A 17968-nucleotide genomic window follows, 5' to 3' on the forward strand; every position below is an offset into this window, starting at 1 on the left:
GTTATATGAAATATGAACATGTGACCACAACCTAGTAAAATAGATAGCATATGCAACGAACATGATCAACAACATTACAACAAAGACAACTCAATTCACTCATGGAACCCACACACAACAATCACATGTACCAGGCATGGTACACGAGCCAATCGTTAGTAATTTGTACTGGCATAGTACCCAATCCAACCGTATAGATATTCCATACAAGGCGTGGTACCCAATCTAATCGAATATGTACTAGGTGTGATACATGAGCAACTTAATATGTACCAAGCAGGGCACCCAAGCTAACTAAAAGATATCATGTATCAGGCATGATATTTGAGTCAACCTTTAGTAAGTATTAGAAGTGGTACCTAATCCAACCGACAATCACACATTACAATCATGATCACAATGCATAAGTTCACACTTGTACGTACACCCAAACATATTCATTCCGTGAGATTGACACAAGCTAACATTTCACTTTATACTCCTTTCATTCCCTAGCCTTATACATAAAATATTGATGAAGCAGTTAACAAGCACAAATGACATAAACAGGAAACAAACAACCATCACCTATCGTTAATCAAGCCCGAAATTCTCTATTAAACCTCAGATTTCCCCGTGTTATGATACCTAGCTTATTCTTGGTCTACAAACAATCAATATACCATATATATATATATATCAAACTCAAATGACCTAAATACATCTAGATCATATCCTAATCCCAAATCTCAGCCTAATTTCATGATAACTCTACTCAAAACGGGGGTTTGCCACCATTATACCCACTCAAACCCCTCACTAAAGTAATCACTATATATTCTAAGGCTTAAGAATGAAGTTACCAAGCTAGGGGACAAATTTACTTGCCTTTACCGATGATAGCGATGGAAGATAGGTGAAATTTGTCCTAGGTCACCCCTTCTCTCCCCAAAAATGTGGTTGCAAAATAATGAGCAATTTTAGGAATTTTCTGTATTAAATGCAATTAATCCCACTATAGTTGTCCAATCCCTCTATAGCAACGATGCTATATCATGATCTCTCGCTATAGCAGGAATTAAATCCACCACCATAGTTGTCTGTCACCCGCTATAGCGCATTGAACAAGACAGAGACTCAAAACTCCTCCAAAATTAGCCTATTTTGTAATACACCTTCAAACCTTAATATTGCAATCAAACCCCTTCACGTCAAGTTCATTATTGGAAGTTCTATTCACCTGAACTCACTTCCAAAAAGTTCTATGGACTTCTTCTTGTCTTAGCGACAAGAAAAGCAGACCCCACTTAGACGTTCCACCCAATCCTTTCCCCAAATTTCTCTAGACCTTACATCACTCAGATTTTATCCAAGCCTAGCCTACCCTAAAAAATTTAACTCATTACTTCAAAAGTTTTATCACTCATTTTCTTTTACTAGCGGTTCGCCCATAACGACGAGGGAGGTCGTTACATTAATTCAAAAACTTTAATCTATGAATCTCAATCTTGTGCACATTTGCCGACTTTAAATCTCCAACTAACTCTATTAACCGGTTAGTCCCCTATCCAATGACCCTTTGGAAATACCTTGATCCTTAGCCCGTGGTTAATTTAGTGCATTGCCCGCGAAACTCTTGATTATCCCTCTTAACTTAATATAACATATAATCCAATACACCCTCAAGCAACTCGAACCATCCAAGGATTCCTAAAATATAATCTACAGTGTTTAACATGAAATTCCCAATCTAACAAAAGGACCATCCTACATCTAACACATAAATCTGGCCACTCATTGGCCAACATATGATGATACCAAATAAAGAATAAATTGTATTCACTCACAAAACCCACACAGTGAATAATCAAGCATGTACCAGGGATGGTACCCCAACCAACCAATATAGAACTGTATCGGCGTGGTTTCAAGTCAATCAATAATCTGTACCAAATGTGGTATTCGAGCCAATCAATAATATGTACCATAGTTCTATCGGCGTGGTTTCAAGTCAATCAATAATCTGTACCAAATGTGATATTTGAGCCAATCAATAATATGTACCAAATATGGTACCTGAGCCAACCGATAATATGGTGTGATATTCGATTCAATTGATAAGGTGTACCAAACATGGTATCTTTGCCAACCGACAATCACAAATATCACACAACCACACTGAATACAACTACCCTTCCAAGATACAAGCAGTTAAGACAGATTCATGGCATGGGATTTAACAACAAATAATGTATCATTTCACATTAATCCTTCAACTCTTGAATATGTACTGTACAAGTATTACTAATGGAAAAGTTGACATGAACACATAATGTAAGATTGGAAAATAGTTCAACCATTACCTACATTAAACGACCCTCCACAAATAGTTGTTCCAGCTCAAAATCATGTCATCCACATGTTACCATCATAGGATATCACCCAACAACTATCATAACGCCAACATTACTAATCAAGTACCTTACCATCCTAAACAACAATAATCAACACATTTAACTATCTTGACTCCGTGTTTGAAGGCCTATGGATGAAATACCATCATAAGTTCAACATTACTAACCACGTACCTTACCACCCTAAACAATAATAATAAATATAGTTAACCATCCTGATGTCGTGCCGAAAGCCTATGCATGAAATATCACATCACTCTACTATGTACGGTACTGATAGGGGCAATTACCATGTTATTAACTGATCGAAACTTTAATACAATCTTTTTATGTATTCAAAGTCATATTTAACTACCTAGTTAAGCCTAGCCTACTTGGACGCCAGATGACTGTTGGCAAAATTTGAACATGAACTTTTGTTTTTGTTGGGGCAAATCCCGACAGAAGCAGGCCTGAAATCCAAGGGTTTTGATCTTTTTGCGTTGGAATCCCTCCTCTCCAATGTTCCTAAGCTTGGAGCAGCCTATGAGGTTTTTTTGGAGTAATCCCCATCTATTTTACCGCTAAAGATGAGAAGTCAATTTATAAAATTCATGTTTTCTGGGTTCTAGTCACGTCAACCCCGCTATAGTAGTTAGGTAGCCGCTACAGTGGTGTCTCTGTAGCAGGAAAATTTCTACTGAGATGGGATAAAACCCAAGTTTCCTTACTAGTAATATATATATAAGGGATTCGGTTCCTCTCCATTTCTCTTCTCTCCATTTTCCCCAAGTTCTAGCTTGGATTGAAGACACATGTCATAGTTTAAAATTAATGGTTGAGATCTAATTGATTAAAGTAAAGTCCTAATCATAGTTATTTACTTCCATATATTTCCTTCTTAAATATTTTTGCAATCCATTATATTTTTCCTAAATATATTTAAAAAAATTCTTTACTACCTTGCATACATATATAAAACTTTTACTAAATATTTTAATTTTTAAATTTTTTTATAATAAAGTTAAAACGTTTTTATTATTCTAATAGAGTATTAAGAGCTACAATGTCTATAGAGCAATATGGACTCCATTTAGGGAGTAAGAAAGAATTTAAAGTTGAGTGACAAAATTTATTTTACTCTTAAAATTAGAAAAAAAGTTAGGTCACAATTTTTAATTTTTTATTTGGCAAATATTATTTGAGAAATGACAAAGTTAGGGAAAAAAAGTAAAAATCAGCATAAAATTACTCAAGTAATTAAGAAAAGAAAATCTTTTAAATATATTTAGGAAAAAAATAATGTAAATCTAGGATTATTGGATTGCAAAAATATTTAAAAAGCAAATATATGGAAGTAAATAACTATGGTTAGGACTTTACTTTAATCAATTAAATCTCAACCATTAATTCTAAATCATGACATATGTCTCCAATCCAAGCTAGAACTTGGGGAAAATTGAGAGAAGATAAATGGAGAGGAGCCGAATCCCCCTCTTAGCTAACCAGAGGGAGGAGTCTTAGCAACAGTAGCCATGATGCATAGTGAAGGAGGTACGTAAAAGCAACTCTGCCACATCACAAATGATATCATTTAATATAATAGAGAGACGATACTGAAGTATGTACATTAAGTTGAAAAATGAAGGAGTTGTCCACCTGGAAGCAAATGCGGAGCTAGGTGGGAGTTCGTGGGTCCGAACGAACCCACTAGCTTTTCCGTAGATCCTATATTTTGATTAGAATATAATATATATATATATATTTACTTGTAAATTTCCAATAAACTTGATTGATAGCTCAGTGGTAAGGAAGGACATGGGAAATGTTCTTCACACTAGTACTGTTGTGGATTCAAATCTCATTACCAACAAAAAATCTCTTTTTAGAACCCTAAACTCCTAATTTTGACTTCGCCTCTGCGAGAAAGAAATTGATTGTTGTCTGCCTCTTACGAGGATCCCATGAACAAAGAGACGGTAGCAGCCAGCAAGTAACAGAAAAAGATGTAATGACAAGCTATCAGATATCCCATTCCCTTTTAGAAGGTGTATTCAGAAAGGTTGCATATATGACAATGTTGCGAACAATTAAGAAAGTGATACAAATGTTTTTCACTTCTTACCATGATTAGGCTAATACTTTCTCCGTTTATGTGATACATTTCGGATTTCGAAATTTAAATAAATAAAATTTTACCATATATTTTTTAAATATTCTGATTGTTAATTATTATAACTTATAGTTTTTTACAAACAAATAAATTTCGTTTCAAAAAATTGAAGATTTCATGCGCAAATTCTTGGCCAAACTTAAAGTGTTTGACTCTCGAAAAATAAAATATATCACATAAATTGAAACGGAATAACATTCTTTACTGACAGATGGAACTAACATTTTCACTAGCAGATGGAACTAGCAAGGTGAGAGAGATCTACACCAGCAACCTGCCAAATAAAACGAAAGAGACTCCTCTCTAGTAATGATCTCTCCAGTTTCTCCAAGTGCTATCTTGTATAGTTGACATGTGTCATTTAATTCTTTAATGGACCAGATTAATTTTCTTGACCAAATATCATTAACCATGGTTATTAGTAATTATCTCTCCTCTCTCCTCTCTCCTCTCTCATCTCTTTCTTTCTCACTTAATTTGCAACAAACATTTTCTCAATTAGCAAAGAATTTGCTTTGTTAATAACAAATCACTTTTCCTTTCCATTATTTTCACACCGTGATAAAAGAGACAAAATTCAAAGGATGAACTTGGGTTATAAAATTTAAAAAATCCAACCCATGAGACTAATAACCATGGTTAATGGTATTTGGTCAAGAAAATTAATCTGGTCCATTAAAGAATTAAATAGACACATGTCAACTATACAAGATAGCACTGGGAAAAACTGGAGAGATCATCACTGGAGAGGAGCCTCTTCGAAATAAAACCAAGGAAGGTGTGAACCCACATTCAAAAGAAATTACTTTAACAATAAAATGTTAAGTAGGGCCAAAAAGGTAAAATAAGGATGATGTCATTAAATGGCTGTCAAATAAAAAAAGTGATATTTTTTATAAATTGACTAATAAGGAAATAACGACACATACATTGCGACAAAGAAAATAATTAACTATATTTTATTTTTGTAAAGTGATAAGTAATTTGAGATAGTCTTTTTCTTTGGGTAATACGGACAATTAGTATGAGACGTAGTGAGAACAATTTGATAAATGTATCTCTACCTATTTTTACTTGTCTACTATTCTAAGAAAATAAATGTATATTTTTACTTGTCTACTTTGGAAAATCAAAAGACAATTTAATTTCTAATTTTCCTTTATTATTAACTTTGGTTATTTTTTGAATTTATTATATTTAAAAAGTAATATTATGAAATTATGTTATATTTATTACTCCTATTTCTTTAAAATTGTGTCAAATCAATACGAAATAAATAAAAATAATTCAAGAAAATAAATGATGTTAGTATTATCTTTTTTACCAAATGACCAATAGTTTAAGAAAAAATATAACAGAAACCAAGTTTGCTATTTATGATCAATTTTAAGAACTACTTTTTAAGTATCTTAAGGATTAAGGTAGCTGTTTACTTTATAAAATTTTTTTGAAATATTTCTCTGATGAATTCTATCTTTGGTAGGAGTATAATTTTTGTTGTTCCATCTAATATTATTTTCTATGTTAGCGAAGTTTTGAAAAATATTAATAGCTAGATTGGAGAAAAATAGTATTTGAAGGTTGAACATGTGACATTAGTAAAGAATGGTCGTGGAAACTGTTTTGGGGAAATTATCGATTTGAAAGATAGTGTTTGGTGAATATTCAATTTCTACTTATTATCGAGATTACAAAATGATTATCATCGAGAAAACAAAATTGAAATTCATAGTATAAAGATGGAGGACTTGTGTTCCGGTAACATGATAAAAGAAAAAAAGGATAGATACACCAGATATGTTCGTATCTTATCTTGCCAACAATAAAGAAATATTAGTTAGCATAGTTAACAATATTTTCATGTGCAATATGATCATTGGACATAGTACTTAAGGACTCGAGTAGAATTTTACTATTTGTTGAAGCATCACTTTTTTTTTAAACGTGTAATTAATAGTTTTTAACACAATTATAAATCATGAGACTCTAAAACAATATAAAAAGTAATATATTGATATTTTTGTTCTCCAAGCTTTTCATATTTCACTAAGTCTTGCCTTCTCATGCTTTACTAAATAATTCTGGATTGGACCATGAACACTTAAACATCACCGGATCTAATTGTCAGAGCTCTATCACTTTTTTTATTCTTTTAACTCGCTTTATCTTTCTAAATGTTTTTATTTAACTCATTCATGAATATTTTTAACCGTTTATAATCAAAATTAACAAAATAAATCATAACGCGTATTTTTAACCTCATTATAAATTCAACTATATCATTCTTCGATGAACAAAAATTAGAATTAAAATAGTTTTGTAAATATAAGTCATCTTCCTTCTTGAGTTAAAAGAATAAATAATCTAATTAAATTTTGGAATGCTTCATGAAATGCTTTTCCAAAAAAAAATTGGAGCTAATATGGCTAGTAACATATAAATATTGTCAAATCAAGATGGTAAAAAACGATTGAATATTCTACTTTTAACTTTAATATCTCCAATTTTTTTTTTATTATTATTATTATTATTATTTTATTTTATTATTATTATTATTATTATTATTATTAGCATAGTTATACTTGTAACACTTTCTGCGAAATTTAAACCTTTTTGCCTAAAAATGGAAGTCTTGGCTATCAATGACATGTGTTTAAAATTGGAAAAAACTTACCCGCACATGGTGTTTACACCAAGCCAATACGATTTCAATTATTATGTGATTTAATGAAGTAAAATGAACTATAAATTTAAACACATGACATGCATGTATTGATTTGATGTAAACACCCGATGCGGATAAATTTTACCCAAAATTTTCAGGTCTTGCTAGAGAATAACTAATGGAATGTTTTTTAAATTTAAAAGAAAAAAAATAAAATAAAATATATATATAATGTGGCATAGTTCTTTGACTTCTGATATCATATTTTCCCTGTTGTGGGAAAAAATCGGAAATTCATAAGTTTAATTTCAATTAATTACATCACATTTGTTACTAACTTTTCATTTCCATTCTTTATTTCATCATTAAGTACATATTTTAATTTTGAGAAATAATATAGAAGAAGAGAACAATATAAAATACTAACTTTATTCTTTCTTTCAAATGTGTATAACATCATTCTCAAGACCTTTATTTATATGATTACATTGAAAAATATCAAAACTGTCACAAACATAACATTAATCCTTGAGAAGGTAGAAAAGATTATAAGGTTGTGGATGATCAGTAAGGAGGTATGCTGCGTATTACTACTCATAAAGAAGAAAATTATACAGGTTAGTTGGCGAAAAAAGAGGTTATACCAATTAGCTTTGAGTTATCGAGTGACGATTGACCGATGAGACTTCCATCATGTAAATAACTTTGAGTACAAATAAACAAAAGAGTTACATTTATTTTGATTATATAAAGTTAAGTGTTTCACTTAAAGCTAGCTATTTTTCATATATCAATTTTTATGCTAAAAATAGATAATGTTTTTTTCTAACATTATTTTATTACGTAAAATCCTCTAAATTAAAAACTTTGAAACAAATTTGTCCTCTAGGTCCATGAAATAGAGTTATGGGCCATGGTCCATTAAGATGAATTTGGGCTTGGAGTAGTGTTAGGGTTTTAGGTTTTTGAAGCCTACAATATAATATCGCAGCTTCTCACCATCTTCACACTGCTCTCGCATCGTCTCTTCGCTCTCTCTGTAAGTCATTCTTCACTTAATCTTTTTATCCATGAATCTTATGTTGTATTCTGCATCTGCATTTTGATTTTTGTTTTGCGTATTTGTATTTGTACACATCTGAAAAGATGGGTTCTAGGGCTACATGTTATGCAGACATTTCAATGTGGATGCAATCTGTTGAATCTTATTGGTTTTGAATTTTATAACGATGATTTCAAGTGTTATTAATTGGATTGTGAACTTAATATTTGATAAATTTCTTAATACAAAGTTATTGGATTTGACGGAACTCGTATTCGGGCTTCTAGCTCCGCCTGTGGAAACAACCACTTCACTTACGTTAGGTTCAGATCCCTGTAGAGATAGTAAAAGTTTTATGTGATAGCCACTGTCATGTATGTGCTAAGGCTTACCAGCAGGCACACCACGCTTATAAAATGAAGGTTTAAAGTCAAATTGAATTACTCATCGTCTTGTGTTTGGTTGGAATTCTTGTGTTTGGTTGGAATTTTCATTTTGTATAATGATCCTACATTACTAGTCCATGAATCCTAAGCAACTCTTATTCAAGTCCTCTGTTTGCTTAAAGTCATTACTAAGAATGGGTCTTGATGGAGGAGTTCTATTGGTGCCCACATAACTAATCTTTTTAAACTACATCATGCTTTTTTCATGATTGGTTGTTGTTCAGCTTATTTTGCTCCATGTATTTTCAGTTTTTGATTGTATTTTTGATGGCTTATGGCAGGTTTAATTTGTATCTGCTAATTACATTCAAGAAGAGAAAATGTCTGGGTAAGTAATTGTTGTATTACTTCTATGTGTTTTAACAGCATGAACTGATATCAACTGGCATGAAAAAACTATTTTTGTACCTTAGGTGAATGTTTATTGAAAAAGTACCTACCTATCTTGGTCCTCTTAAACTTGGTAATTTCATATTTGTTGGCATGAACAAGTTACATCAGCTCTCTTTTATAATGACTGTTGTGTTTTTTTTTGCTTTGGATGCCATGGGTTGCAGACTATGAGACGATTTAGATTCATACGGCCCTTACCGATCTTGCCTTGTTTTCACATTTTGATAGTCTTGTATTTGCCATTTAATAAAACATCTTTGCTTGATGACATTTAAAGAGATCTCTTGTCACCTCCATGTCATTTTATTTATTCCTTGACTTATTGTAATGCAGTGAAGAGCCTGTTGTTGCTGAGACTCCAGTTCCCGCTCCTGCTCTTGGGGAGCCCATGGATATCATGACAGCATTGCAACTTGTCCTCAGGAAATCACGGGCTCATGGTGGTTTAGCTAAAGGTCTTCATGAGGCTGCTAAGGTTATTGAGAAGCATGCTGCCCAACTTTGCGTATTGGCAGAGGACTGTGACCAACCAGACTATGTGAAATTGGTCAAAGGTCTATGTGGTGATCACAATGTTAGCCTGATCACTGTTCCTAATGCCAAGACACTCGGTGAATGGGCTGGAGTAAGTAACAAGCTATTGATTCTGATAAAGTTAAAACAAAAGCAGTCATTTACCTCTTCTATTTCAAGAATTTATCAGTAGTGAAAGTCTGTTCTGAGTTTTGAAAGTGAATGTTGAATTAATTTCTCTCTTGCTTTCTTATTTTTGCAGTTGTGCAAGATTGATTCTGAAGGCAAAGCAAGGAAAGTTGTCGGATGCGGTTGTGTTGTAGTAAAGGTAAAGACTGAGATGAACCTAGTGAATTTATTCATTTTCATAAAGAAATATTCTTGTGAGTGAATTTGTTCATCAATATTTAAATCTTTTTTAAATTTCTTTTTCAGGATTTTGGAGAGGAAACCGAAGGGCTCCACATTGTTCAGGAATATGTGAAGTCTCACTGAGCGACACTCGTTGAATTAGAGAGGTTTAGCTTGTTTTTGGTTGTGATATGAACATTTTTGATGGTTAAAAACCAGTTTTTTTTAACTTTCAGTTTGTAGTCATTTATGATTCTGGTTATGCATGCCTTCTTAAACTTTATAGGTCTTTTGACCCCTATGAATGAACCAATGAGATTATAATCTGTTCTCCTGACGTTGTATCAAGATACATGGAAACTGAGTTGAAATTGGATTTGATCATGTTGTTGATTACATGCAATTCACTTGTATGATTTGACTAGCTTTGTAGCGATATTTCAGTTGATGTTTCTGTAAGTACTTTCGTTTAACACAATAATGGCGTTATTTTATATTTGTTATAAATGTTAACACATCTCACATGTTCAGAATCGTAACAATATGAGGAAATATGTGTTAAACTGCTTTATGATAGAATATTATGGTAAGTTTGAATTTTGTGTTTCATTAGAGATGAGCTTTAATGATAAGCCTTCTGCGTAGAGCAGCAATCTTCTTACTTCCGGCTGGTGGAACTGGAGAATAAGACTCTTTATTTGCCTTAGTTTGCGAAAGCCCTGGAAATACAAACAAGGTAAGAATAGTGTTTAGTTTTCCAATCTTGTTACAACTTTTTTTTTAAAAAAAATTAGTTGTGATGTCAGAGTACTTGTAACTTTTGATTAGTGATACAGTAGGGTGTGTTACAATAAGCATTTGATGATTGTTTAGGTATGGACTCGATTTTTTGCAAGAGTTAACAAAATTATCTGAGTTTGAGCTTAATAGTCTTTGTTCGTGTTAATTTGATTACTTCTCTGCTACTAAAGTATGCTTCTTTATTTAAATTTGAGAAAAGCATACTATATATAACATTATTACCAAACGTATATATACATGTTTTCATATCATCAATCAATATGAAAACCTAATGTCCAAGAAGCTACATCTCATAAGGAACTGTTTCATAAAAAAATACCTTTACATGTTTCATTTAGAAGATTTTTGAATGTGTATGACTAAACAACATACAAAATAATCACTACAGATCTTCGATATGTTTCTTACTGATATTCATATCTAACACGGGCCATACTACTCCAGAAAGTGAGTTCAATTAAATCTCTTTCATCGAACAATTATACTAGCAGAACAAAACCTTTTGTATAGGCCAAGCTTAACGATCACTATTAGCCCCATAGCGGCAATGAATTTCTTCACCTTGAAGGATCATGTCAACACCACCTGCAGGAAGACCAACCATTTCCATCGTCTTATTCCATATTTCAAAAGAAGTTCTCTCATTATATGCTTCTTTGCTAGGTTCACTAATTCTACAATGGCAACCAATGAAGGCACAAACATTACACTCTTGCGCTTTCAAGTCACCACAATAATCCAAGATATCAGCATCAGTAGCTGCAAAAAGTGCACTTCTTGAACCCTGTTGAGCATCAAACATGAAAATGAACATTTTCTGATAAAGAATGTTCAGAATTCTTGGAAGATCTCTCGTGACATTTGTGCGTACAGCTCCTGGCTCTACGCACAATACATGAATATTAGTATTAATTAGAAATTTTTGAAGTATACTGCTAAACTTCAGTTGAGCCAATTTGCTACTCGAGTATGCCTTTCTACTTGTGAACTTATTCTTCTTGGTTAAGAAATTCATATCTTGAGGATCAACAACGCCAATTACATGCATAAGGGAAATCATATTGATAATCCTGCTCGGAGTGCCTCTTTTCAAAGAAGGCAAAAGCAGAACAGATAGTAATGCAGGGGCAAGATGGTTCACTTGTATATGTGTTTCATATCCATCTTTGGTAAATTTTTGTGGTTGTCCTATAGAATAGATTCCAGCATTATTGATGAGAATATTCAGGGGTTTTGATCTCGAATTCCATTCTTGTGCAAATTTTACAACTGATTCGAGATAAAACAGATCAAGCTCTAAAACCTCGATGCTTAAGGGCCTCGATTCAGTTTCATTTCTTCGCCATTTCTGAATGAGTTGATGAGCAAAACTTGTGTTTCTTACAGCCATAACAAGATGTGCACCTGACTCAGCTAATTGTTTAGCAATTTCAAGTCCAATGCCACTAGTGGCTCCTGTGACAATGCAATTTAGGTCATTGAGAGGAGGCAAAAGCAAAGGGTCTTGTAAATGTTTAGCATGGATTTTCTGAAAAAGTGTCTCATATGTTAAACGACGCCATCCTTGTAGCCATTCTGTCCATTCCAATCCTGTCGATGATGAATTCATAGTATTTCTTTAAAATACGATTAATATTTTTTTTCTATTTGAATCAATCTTTCAATGTCTCAATATTGTGATCTATAATCAAGAAAATTGCTGGAGAAACGAAACAAATGACTCTGTATGAACCAACAAGAAATCTGAATATGAATTTGAGATTGAGAAATAGACCAAAATTAAAATTGCAAGGAAAAATATATGAATGAAATAATAACTTGTTAATTGTTGAGTAATTGTTCAAATAATGATCAATAGAGAGAAGCAATGGACTGACAGAGATTCCGGAACAGATTTTTTTTACTTAATGAGCTAAGCCAATAAAATCACATATATATCCTTTTTAACTAAATTGTCCTTTTCTTTTGGTTAGATGTTAAGTTAATATCTCGCCACTCAATTTTGAATAGTTCACTTAGAAAACACTCAACTTTAAGTTGTTCACTTAGAACATAGGCGAATTCAAGATTTCTAGAAAATGGGTGCACCATTGCTTTAAAGATAAGATCTAAAAATTTATAATAACAATAACTAAGCAAGCAAAAAATAAAAAAAATACATTACCACAAAAAATATCATCAGTTTATAATTGTACTTGGCGAGACTTCATAGTTTGAAAACGATCTATAATAACATCATTACTTAATATGCATACGGAGCATCTTGCAAAATCAAAGACTTTAGGCAACTTTTTTCTCCTTTCATATTACTAGCTCCATCATTACCTTGTCCACAGAGTCTTGATAGGCATAGCGAGTGATTCAAAAGGAAGAGTAAATTACTTTTTGCAATGATCTTGCGGATGTATCACTATTCACTCACATGAACAATACCCAAAAAGCTTTCTATCAACTCTCCATTTTTGTTAACATATCATAAAGCTAGTCATTTGCTCTTTATGTGAAATGCCCTTTGACTCATCAACTAGTATCCCAAAATAATCATCATCCAAGTCTTAGATGATAGCTTTAATTGTTTCTTTAGTACAAGCATTCACAATCTCTTTTTGAATTGTCGAACAAATCATCATATCATTTGGAGCATGTTGTTATCACATTTTCCACATCCAGACGATTAATCCCATGATATTTCAAAAGTTCAAGAAAAAGACCTTTGTAATTGAATCTTCACTCTCATCATGACCACGAAATGGTAATCCGTTTCTTAGGAAAAACCTTACCACATCGATTGAGGCATTTAAACAAATTCGATAATCACTTTTTGTTTTTTTCACTTTGCTTGTGAAGAGTAGATTGAATTGACTGACGTTGATTCGCAAAATCAAGCATCATATTCAAACATTTGTTATGAATACTCTTTACCTCACAAACATGCAATCAAATTATTTTTGAACCATGGTTCCAATTTCTAAAACCATCTTGTGTAAATGATTTTCCCGCATTGCCACGACTTTCAAATTTATTCTTGAAGAGATAACAACACAAACAAAATGTAGCATCATCATTTATGCATTCCAACCAAGCAAAATTTGGAGCATTAAACTACTCAGGATTAAATTGGCGATTCCTAGTCCCAAATGTTGTTTTACGATATACACGAAGTTTTGATTGATAAGGCTCCATCAAAATATAATGTCTCCTCACAACATCTCGAATATTGGAATCATATTCAAATATGAGTTTTCTTTCTTTGGGATCCCGTTTAAGAGATCCAACCCAAAGAATACAATCAACATTTGAAGAAGAAGACGTAATTGTCTCTCTTTGAGCTTCTGGAGCTACATGTGAACTAACAGATGCTCATACAAATTCAAATAACAATTCAATTTAGTCACAAATTTAACTAGCAAATTTAAAATAATAAAAGAGAACCGCATACCTTTCACAATAAAAAAAATAAAGAAATCACACCCTTGCAAGTCGAAATAAAATAGAGGAATCACAATCCTTGTAAATCTAACTAAAATAGATGAAGCACACCCCTTTCACATTTAACAATAAGAAAATCACATATTCATAATAAAAAGAGGACTTATACCTCTTTTGTATTCGGAATCACATATTCATAATAAAGAAGAGGAATCACACCACTTGCACATTAAAAAAGAAGAAGGAAATAACACCCCTTTCACATTAAAAATATAAGGAATCACACCCTTCAAAATTAATAATATAATATAAACACACATTTCTTACAAGTTACATCCGCAAAATATGTAAGTTTGAGATAACCAATTCATTAGTTCTTGATGATTTCTATTATAAGTAATGACAAATTTTTTTTTATGGAAATTCTAAAATTAAAGTCATATATATATATTTTATTTTGTTAGTTTGTTATTAAAAAGAAAAATCATAAAAAAAAAAAGAATTTTACCTTAAACTTTGACAATGATGATTTTTTTAGATTTTTTGTGTGAAAAAGAAAAGGCAAATTTGAAGAGAGAAGAAAAAATATTGTTGGAACTTGAAAAGTGGGTAGGAACGAAACCATTTGAAGTCTTTTGATGTTAGAGCTTTTAGAATTTCATTTTTTTTTGAAAACGTGTTTTTAATTAATAAAAAAAAGATTGAAGCGAATTGTTCCTGGTAGGGGTGTTCGTGGTTCAATTTGGATAGGTTATTGGCTAAATCAAAACTAAACCAATCTAGTCGGTTTTTAAAATTTCTAAAACCAAACCAAATGAAAAAAATAACCGTCGGTTTGGTTCAGTTTTTCTGATTTTTTTGGTTTGAAAGTAATAAATTTTTTGAGGACATGTATCTCAATAAACATTAACACCTAGTATATGAACAATCCACATGAAAGTTATTGTCAGTTCAATTAAGCAATACTAGAGTTATTTTACATGAACAAAGTGATTCAACTAAGAGAAAATGTGACTATCTTATGTGAGGTAGGGTAGGTAAAGACTAAAGTAAATTTTTTTGATGGACTTGGACCTAGGATTGTAATAGTTGGGCTAAAATTTAAGTGTTGAGCGTGAGAAAATGATAAAGTTAAAGACTTAAGTTAATTAAAATTTAACAAAATATTTATATTTTTTTTATGAATAATATATAAATAATTATAAAATTTATATATATCTAATTTATCAGGCCGGTTTGGTTATTTTTTCGGTAATTTTTTAGTAAAACCAAAATCAAATCAAATAGTATCAGTTTTCAAAATTTAAAACCAAACCAAACCAAGTATCAATTTTTCTAATAGGTTTGATTTGGATTGCGGTTCGATTTGGTTGTTTAACCANGGTTCAGTTTTTCTGATTTTTTTGGTTTGAAAGTAATAAATTTTTTGAGGACATGTATCTCAATAAACATTAACACCTAGTATATGAACAATCCACATGAAAGTTATTGTCAGTTCAATTAAGCAATACTAGAGTTATTTTACACGAACAAAGTGATTCAACTAAGAGAAAATGTGACTATCTTATGTGAGGTAGGGTAGGTAAAGACTAAAGTAAATTTTTTTGATGGACTTGGACCTAGGATTGTAAGAGTTGGGCTAAAATTTAAGTGTTGAGCGTGAGAAAATGATAAAGTTAAAGACTTAAGTTAATTAAAATTTAACAAAATATTTATATTTTTTTTATGAATAATATATAAATAATTATAAAATTTATATATATCTAATTTATCAGGCCGGTTTGGTTATTTTTTTGGTAATTTTTTAGTAAAATCAAAATCAAATCAAATAGTATCAGTTTTCAAAATTTAAAACCAAACCAAACCAAATATTGATTTTTCTAATAGGTTTGATTTGGATTGCGGTTCGATTTGGTTGTTTGACCATAACCATAAACAATCCTAGTTCCTGGCTGGGATCAAACTTGGGATCTTAGTGTTGAAATTCGACCCTCAAACCAGTGAACCATCTAGCCACTTTGAGGGTGGGTTCTGCAAGCTTATATTTAATATATTCTTTAATAATTATACAAGTAATATATCGAGTTTAGTCGGATGACCATAGATTTCGGTGATCCAATTTTAATACATTAATTCGCTCCTACTTAGAAAGTCACTCAACTTTGTTTTATAACTCAAAAGTCACTCAACTCTTGAGGTTTCACTTAGAAAGTCACCCAACTATTGATATTTCACTTAGAAAGTTACTCAATCAATTTAAATAATTTTTCATTGTAGTGTTTGCTTTCTTTAATGTCTATCTACTATACTTTTAAGGGTCGTTTGGTACAAAAATTAATAATGCAGAGACTAGTAGTGCATGTATTAGTTAGGGGTGGGCATAAATACCGAAAAACCGAACCGAATCGAAAAAATTCCGTTCTTCGGTGTTTCGGTTCGGTGTCAGTTTTTTTTCGGAACTTCGGTTCTTCGGTTTGGAGTTCGGTGTAAGGGTCCTGAAACTACGGTGCACCGAAGAACCGAAGTTTTATTAAATAAATTTTAAAGTATTTATTATATTACTTAATTTTTAACTTTACTTGGCCCATTTCAATTTTTATATTTAGATGCTAAACTTAAATAGCAAAAATCTTAATAACAAAATAGTAAACCCTAAAGACCTAAAGTCTAAACTAAACAAAACTCAATTTAATTCAAGTTTGAGCAGCAACTTGGTGTTTCTACTTTCTACGTTTTTTATCATTTTATGTTGTTACTTTGAAGTGAGAACAACAAATTGATGTTCTTACCTTTTATTGTTAGACGGTTAGTTGTTACTTTGAAGTTTGAAGTGTGAAGTGAATAACAATTGTTACTTTATCATATTCTCTCTTTATTTTTGTTGACACCGAAAAATTGATTTTAAAACACCGAACTAAACCCAACCGAAATAGAAAAAACGGAACCGAACCGATCTAGTTTGGTGTGAAATATGGTGCACACTTTTCTAAAACCGAATATCGAAGAACCGAACCGAAATTTGATTAAACCGAACCGAAGAACAGAACGCCCACCCCTAGTATTAGTAATGCATTGTTTATTTATATCAAGTGTTTGGTTCATTATTTCCACCTCATCTTGTGTTTAGATTAAAGCTCTATAAAAATTTTTTTTTTTCATTATACCCTTAAATTATTATGTAATTGGGTCAACGTAGATAATTACCGAACAAGATTTTTATTGAATTCTAACTAGCCAGGGGAAGAACAATTTTGTTTTCATGTTGGTTATTTTTTCACTTGAATTATTTGAGGACAAATAATTGTCGTCTTAATAAATCGATCACTCATAAATTATCAATTTGAATTTAAAAAAGATAAACCATCTACTTTTAAAATCGAAAAGACAGTAAATAATAATAAAAATGAATAAATCACCTACATTTACACATAAAAATTGTAAGTTGTAGTTTTAATATATATATATATATATGCAGGGGCGGACCTACAGAGGTTCAAGTGGGTTCATATGAACCCACTTCGTTGAAAAATAACACTGTATATTTATATATATTTGATCAATTTTTAAAATTTTATATGTATATATTAACTTTTGAACCCACTAACACAAGTGAGACCCTTGGCAGAGTGGTGAAAAAGGTTCATTTTTCCCAGCCAGCCCAAGTTCGAATCCCTATTGCCACATTTTAATTTTATTTTTTATATCTTGAACCCACTTCGTAAAAATCCTGGGTCCGCCACTGTATATATGTAATACATTTAATTAAGATCACAAACGTCATGT

The 17968-nt window shown here is 31.7% G+C and overlaps 4 protein-coding genes across 6 annotated transcripts in view; 1 reads left to right on the forward strand and 3 right to left on the reverse strand.

Annotated features, from left to right (window-relative positions):
• Positions 1 to 17968, reverse strand: part of LOC125862319 (cytochrome c1-2, heme protein, mitochondrial-like) — a 924866-nt gene that overhangs the window by 387273 nt on the left and 519625 nt on the right. The window lies entirely within an intron of this gene.
• Positions 1 to 17968, reverse strand: part of LOC125862338 (uncharacterized) — a 533211-nt gene that overhangs the window by 43751 nt on the left and 471492 nt on the right. The window lies entirely within an intron of this gene.
• On the forward strand, positions 8145 to 10336 carry LOC125862337 (40S ribosomal protein S12-like). Its single transcript, XM_049542388.1, has 5 exons — positions 8145 to 8249; positions 8980 to 9026; positions 9425 to 9716; positions 9867 to 9932; positions 10040 to 10336. The coding sequence occupies exons 2-5, from the start codon at positions 9019 to 9021 to the stop codon at positions 10097 to 10099; spliced, it is 426 nt and encodes a 141-aa protein (XP_049398345.1). The 5' UTR covers positions 8145 to 8249; positions 8980 to 9018; the 3' UTR covers positions 10100 to 10336.
• LOC125862313 (dehydrogenase/reductase SDR family member FEY-like) lies at positions 11274 to 12365 on the reverse strand. Its single transcript, XM_049542360.1, has one exon. The coding sequence runs from the start codon at positions 12363 to 12365 to the stop codon at positions 11274 to 11276; it is 1092 nt and encodes a 363-aa protein (XP_049398317.1).

Source organism: Solanum stenotomum, chromosome 4 (assembly GCF_019186545.1).
Source record: "Solanum stenotomum isolate F172 chromosome 4, ASM1918654v1, whole genome shotgun sequence".
Taxonomy (NCBI): Eukaryota; Viridiplantae; Streptophyta; class Magnoliopsida; order Solanales; family Solanaceae; genus Solanum; species Solanum stenotomum.

Bases quoted from the DNA above. Each gene is read 5' to 3' on its own strand.
- LOC125862337 (XM_049542388.1), top strand. The intron at 9,717-9,866 runs GTAAGTAACAAG...TTATTTTTGCAG, and splicing joins CACTCGGTGAATGGGCTGGA to TTGTGCAAGATTGATTCTGA. The intron at 9,933-10,039 runs GTAAAGACTGAG...TTTCTTTTTCAG, and splicing joins GCGGTTGTGTTGTAGTAAAG to GATTTTGGAGAGGAAACCGA.
- LOC125862313 (XM_049542360.1), bottom strand. From the start codon at position 12,365: ATGAATTCATCATCGACAGGATTGGAATGGACAGAATGGCTACAAGGA.